This window comes from Equus caballus, chromosome 19, assembly GCF_041296265.1.
Source record: "Equus caballus isolate H_3958 breed thoroughbred chromosome 19, TB-T2T, whole genome shotgun sequence".
In the NCBI taxonomy this organism is placed as follows: domain Eukaryota; kingdom Metazoa; phylum Chordata; class Mammalia; order Perissodactyla; family Equidae; genus Equus; species Equus caballus.
Window position 1 is genome coordinate 42,351,458 of NC_091702.1, and position 6,073 is coordinate 42,357,530.

At 47.1% G+C, this 6,073-nt stretch overlaps 1 protein-coding gene across 1 annotated transcript; it reads right to left on the bottom strand.

Annotated features, from left to right (window-relative positions):
* Window positions 1-476: 476 nt before the first annotated feature.
* LOC138918942 (small integral membrane protein 29-like) lies at window positions 477-2,718 on the bottom strand. Its single transcript, XM_070242508.1, has 2 exons — window positions 2,669-2,718; window positions 477-828 (listed from the first exon to the last, which is right to left on the bottom strand). The coding sequence occupies exons 1-2, from the start codon at window positions 2,716-2,718 to the stop codon at window positions 477-479; spliced, it is 402 nt and encodes a 133-aa protein (XP_070098609.1).
* Window positions 2,719-6,073: the final 3,355 nt, after the last annotated feature.

Consider the following 6,073-nt stretch of genomic DNA (forward strand, 5'->3'; position numbering starts at 1 on the left):
GAAGAATATACAACTATGTACCAGGGGGCTTTGGGGAGGAAAAGGAAAAAAATAAAATCTTAAAAAAAAAAAAAAAAATTTCATTTACAAAATATATACACTGAATACGATACATTAGGCCCTGTCACCATGGAAACAATGCCAAAGCCAAGGCAGGGAGGGCTAGAGAAAGGTGGTGCCCATGGAAAGGGTGAGGCTCCATCTCCCAGCCACCCTTCCACCCCAGAAGGAACAGCTTCCCTTTAGCCCCTGGGAGAGGGCGTAGGCTCAGAGCCCACAAAGGACTGAAGGCCTGGGGGGTGTGAGGTGGTGGTGGAGACTGGCTGCTATGCAGGCGCTTAGGAAATGGGTGCTTCTGGGGACCGGTGGCAGGAGGAGTGGAGACCCAGCACCCAGTAGGGGAAGCTGGGTGGGTGCAAATGGGAGGGGGAAGCAGCAGACCACTTGGTGCCCAGGCTCTCCAGGACCCTGAGGTTCTAAAGCTCAGGGCAAGAGGTCAGATCATGTCTGACATCCAGCAAGGGCATCTGTTTGTGCTGGTAGCCCCTCTGCCAGCCACGTGCCACCTTGGGGTCTCCCATGTCAAAGAGCAGCTCCTGCTCAGCCACGTGTAGCTCTTCAGTGGGGTGGTAGCTGCACATGGGGAGCAAGTGATGGTGAAGGTGGCCCACCCACTTTTTCTTCTGTACATACATTACCACAGCCACCACCACACCGACCAGGGTGATGAGGAGGAGAGGCCCCAACACATAGCCCACCATGGAGTCACTATTGGCCTGGGTGGCATTGGGCACTGTGGAGTTACTCGTGACACTGGCAGCCGGAGGGCTGGGTAGTTGGCATGGGCAGTAGTGTCTCAGGAGGCACCTCCACTGAGCTCCCTCCTGCTGCTGCAGTCTGCCACAAATGCCCTCCTTAGGTTCCTGGGCCTAAGATAATTTTTTTTTAAAAAAGCAAAAAGACAACTAGCTATCCTTTTTTTTTTTAAGTCCCTAGGAGTGAATAGGATGCACTGTCAGGTTTAATACCAGTGATGAAGCGAAATTATTCAAAGATAAATGTCCAAACTCTCCTGAAAAGTTGAACTGAGAAAACTGATTTTTTTTTTGGTGAGGAAGATTGGCCCTGAGCTAACATCTGTTGCCAATTTTCCTCTTTTTGCTTGAGGAAGATTGTTGCTGAGCTAACATCTGTGCCAGTCTTCCTCCATTTTTGTATGGGGGATGCTGCCACAGCATGACCTAATGAGTAGTGTGTAGGTCTGTGCCTGGGATCCAAACCAGCGAACCCTGGGCCACCGAAGTAGAGAGCACACTTAACCACTACACCACTGGGCTGGCCCCCGGCTATGCTTTTTTCCCCCAGCACATTTTGGACATATACTGCCTCCTGAGCCAGTCAAAGGTCAGCTTCAGAGAGAGGAGAAGGAAGGCAGAACAGAAAAAAATATTTGCAAATATAATGACCAAAATTTTTCCAAATTTGATAAAAACTATAAACTCATGGATCCAGGAAGCTCAATAAACCCCAAACATAAGAAACATGAAGAAAACACCACCAAGGAACATCATAATCAAATTGCTTAAAATCAGTGATAAAGAGAAAACCTTAAAAGCAGCCAAAAGGAAACACGGAGAGGAACAAAGAAAGAGGACAGCAGATTCTCACTGGAAAAAACACAAGCAAGAGAGCAGTGGGGTCACCTCTGGAAAGCAGTGCAAGGAAAAACTCGAACCTGTTAACCAGCATTCCAGAGCCAGCACAAGTATCCTATAAACAAGGTGAAATAAAGGCTTTTTTGCAGACATACAAAAGCTGAAAGAGTTCATCTCCAGCAGACCTGCACTTCGAGAAAGGTTAAGGGAGGTCCTTCAGGCAGAAGCAAAATGATACCAGATGAAAATATGAATCTACACAGACGAATGAAGAGCAACTACATGGGTAAATATATGAAATATTTTCCTTATTACCTAAATCTCTTTAGAAGACAATTGACTGTTTAAATAAAAAGAACAATGTGGTGGAGGTTTTATAGTAGGTTTAAAACTTGAATGTAAAGACCAGCAACAGAAAGGTCAGGAGGGGAACAATTAAAGGGGACTACTGTGTGTTCCTAGAGTACACATGCATTAGGTCGCTGGAAGGGAAACTGTGCTAAATCAGAGATTTATACTATAAACCTTAGAGCGGCCTCTTCTTGGGCTTTCAGTTTGCTTTCTGGTAAGCTAGGCACATTCATTTGATGATTACCTATTTTTACCAGGTTAAAAAAGAAGGAAAGTCCTTTTGTAAACAGAAAAACAAAATGTTGTTTTAGCTACCTTCCCACCAACTTGCACCGTCTTCACAGTCATTGATACAGTTCTGAAATTTATAGCTAACTCACAACAAAGTAAAGGCAGTAGGTACTCACTGACATCAGAAACTAAAAATGGGCAACTCACTTGTCTCCAGTTCACTTCTTTCTCTCTCCTTGTCTGTCTTGCTTTTTCTGTCTTCTTTTCCCACCCAGGGGATATAGAATCCTGGTGGGCTGGGAAATTAGTGGCTTGCAGTAGGTGAAGTGTTGGTCCAGGTGTCTGAGTTTGGCTTGCAGGGTTGGAAAGAACCAGGAGGCAGGAACAGCCCACAAGTCCTAAGAGAAGGAGGAAGGTCCCAGGGACCAGACCTGATGGACGAGAACTGCTTACAGGGGCTAAAGGCAGCACAGCCAGACATATCAGGCTGAAGGTTTAATTGTGGCTTGATTTTTCACTCTGCTAAGACCTGGATCCCCTCTGGTATGCCTCCTATCACCACTGATCTCCCCATGTTGTTAAATTCAGCAGCCCTCCTCAGTCCTCGGGTCGTGACCTGTCAGCAGCATCTGGAGCACTTGACCACTTCTGCCTCTCATGTTCTTTGTTCACCGGGCTTACAAGAGATCACTCTTTCTTGGTTCTTCTCCTACCTCCTGCCTGTTCCTTCTTCGTCTCCTCCGCCAGTTCCTTCTCTCTTCTCTCACTTTTAAATCAGAGGGTCTCAGGGTTCAGATCTAGGAGTACTTCCTTTCTCTGTCCACATTCACTCCATTAGGGATCTAAGCCAGGTTCAAGAAGTTATTTTTTCCACCCCAAGTCTCTTCCCGACTGGATTCCAGACTCCATCTCTTCCTTGGGCTGTGGAAGCATCTCAAAGTTAATATGTTCAAAACTAAACTCTAATCTTCCACTTAAAATCTGCCCTCAAATTCCCCCCATTTCAGTTAACGGAACTACACCCTCCCAGTTACACAGGACAAAATCCTCGCACGGAGTCATCCTTGCCATCTCTCTCTCTCTCCTGCCCTTACATCTGATCTGGAAGCAAATCCTGCCGACTTTATCTTCCAAGCATATTCAGAATCAGGCCATTTCTCACACCTCTGCGGCCGCCAGCCTGGTCCAGGCCACCATCATCTCTCTCCTAAATTGTTCCAACCGGCTCCTAACTGTTCTCCCTTCTTCCATCCATGACCTACTTCAAAATATTGTCTATTCTCAAAAAAGCAGTCAGAGGGATGCTTTCAAAATGGAAGCCAGATCATGCTACTCCTCTTCTCAAAAACCTCCAGTGGCTTCCATCCCAACCAGGAAAGCCAAAGTCCGACATCCCCGGTCATCTGGCCCCAGCTCCCTCTGACCGCACCCGGTCCTGCTCTTCCCCTGGTTGGCTCTACTCCAGCTACCCTGGCCCCTCTGTGCTCACTGCGCATGATGCGCCTGCCTTGGCACTTGCTGTTCTCTGAGCAGGCGCTCTTGCCGGAGCAAGGCGGTTGCTCTTGAGCTAATGTGAGCTTCTGGCGCTTAACTTACATGGGCCTGTCTAAAGCCGTGCAGCTAACTTTATATTAATAACTTTATATTCTTTTTCTTAAAGAGGGTCTCAAAGTTGTATAAACATTGGGTCCCACAAATCTTGGATCTACGAGAGCCCACAAATCTTGGTCCCCAGATATCTGTGTGCCTCATTACTCCGCTTTCTTTAAATCTTTGTTCAGATATCACCTTTGGAGTGAAACTGCTTTAAATTGCACCACCATCCCATCGTCTCTGACAACTTCTATCCTCCTTTCCTACTTTATGTTTATCCTCAGCACTTATCACCATGGCAATATGAATCCTTATTTATCTTGTTTATTTTCTGTCTCCCTCACTGGGATTTAAGCCCCACGGGAACAGGGATTTTTATGTGCTTTGTTCCCGGGTATATCCCCAGTGCCTAGAGCGAATAGTAAGTGCTCCATAAATTTTGGTTTAATGAATGAAGTTCTACTTTTGGAGTGAGAGGGGTAGAATAAGCTAATTTTTATTTGGAGACTCAAAAAGGCGGCAGGACCGTGGGAGGGGGACAGAGGTAGGAGGAGTGGAAAAGACAGGCGGCTCTGTGTTCACCAAGCCCCAGCTCCCTGCATCCCCTGACAACACTCCTAAGTTGGTGTTTGGTCTGATGTGCTGGGGCCGATGGAATATGGGTATTCTGTAAAGGGCGCATGCCCAGGAGCAGACACAGCTTTGAGGGCCCATTTCTGCTCCATTGTCTCCAAGGCACCTCCCTGTGGAAGGATGCTCCACTTCTGAGCAGTGTCTCTCGAGTCCCTCTTCTTCATAGGTTTCTCCGACGATAAGATGTCCCTCTTCCCTAATGGTGTAGGACACTTGCTAGCCCTAGGGGACCACTGAACACCTAAAAGGAGTGGGCTGGAATGGAAGCGAAGATGAGAGAAAGGGTGACTAGCATTGGATTTAAAGAGTAGGTAAGATTAGCCCAAAGACAGGAAATAAGACACACCTGGGAAGTTCAGGACAGGTCAGTGTGGACTTGGAGTTGGGTACGCCTCTTGGAGATGGGTCAAGATGCACGGTTCTGGACAAATGACGTAAACCATGCAAGAGCACTCAAGGCTCAGCAGTAAGTGGTAGAGGCTGCGTGGTTCAAGAGCCGAGTGGCTTGGTGGTGGGAGGAAGCACAGATGCATCTTGCAGGAGGAGCTGCCAAGCCTAAACCTCCTTGCCAGCCGTCCCTGCCACCAAGGACCCATCGTCAGCTGCCCTGGATCTTTGAGAGGGCCACTGCCTTTCCAGGGCAGTCATCTGGCCTGGGTCTCAAAGACCTTTCCCACTTAGCTTGGAGTCTCCAAGACTTGGGAGGTAGAGCAGTAGTCAGGAAGGCAAGGTTCTGAACACGCTCCAAGGATTGAGGTTGCTGCTGCTTTAAACACCATTGAGCATTTGGGAGCGAAATGATGCATTATTTATATGGTAATTTTATTAACGGAATAAATATCTACAACTTCATGGTACATAAATTTGTTCGGCCCTAAGTGTTAGAGGCATCTTCCAAAACCTTATTTTAATTAATTTAAGCCCATTAGATTGACTTTCTTACTGTTTCTGGCCCAAACCAAGTTGTCTCACTCAGATTAATTTCTCCTAGAAGAGAAGTGAGGCTATTATAACTGTACACATGGTGAGTCACTCATCGCTGGCAGATGCTATTGATACTTGAGGGAGTATTATTTACCCAAAATGTTCGGTGCTACACTGTTGGACCATAATATTTAATGAGACTATTAACTCAACATACGGCTTAACTTTTTCTCAACTAAATGGAGAGCTCCACCTCTAGCTAGCTTGGTTCGCTGTGGTTTCTCATAAGGGCTGGTCCCACTGCTGGGAAGTGCTGCTGGGCTCTCTTCCGGCTCTCCACCTTGCCTCCCGCTTGCACGTCCCTGATCACAGCTCCTGGGAACTTGAAAGGGCAGTGAAGTTCCTGGAGGAGTCAGGAGGGCATCACGCTGGATGAAAATGAGGGAACATCGGCACTCTAAGCTGTCTGCAGTGTTCCCCAAGCCTGCCTTGTCATTCTGTGTCCGCTGTGATGGAGATTCAGGGAAGAGAGGTTTTAAGGTCACACAGCAAGAGAGCGGCAGAAACTGGATGCCAATTTTTTGACTCTGAGAAGTGTTCAGAACTGCTGAATTGCTAATTTCTTATTAGACTCTAGAGTAGGAGTTCTTCACAGCTTTGTCATTTTGATGCAGGCTGCCCTTGGA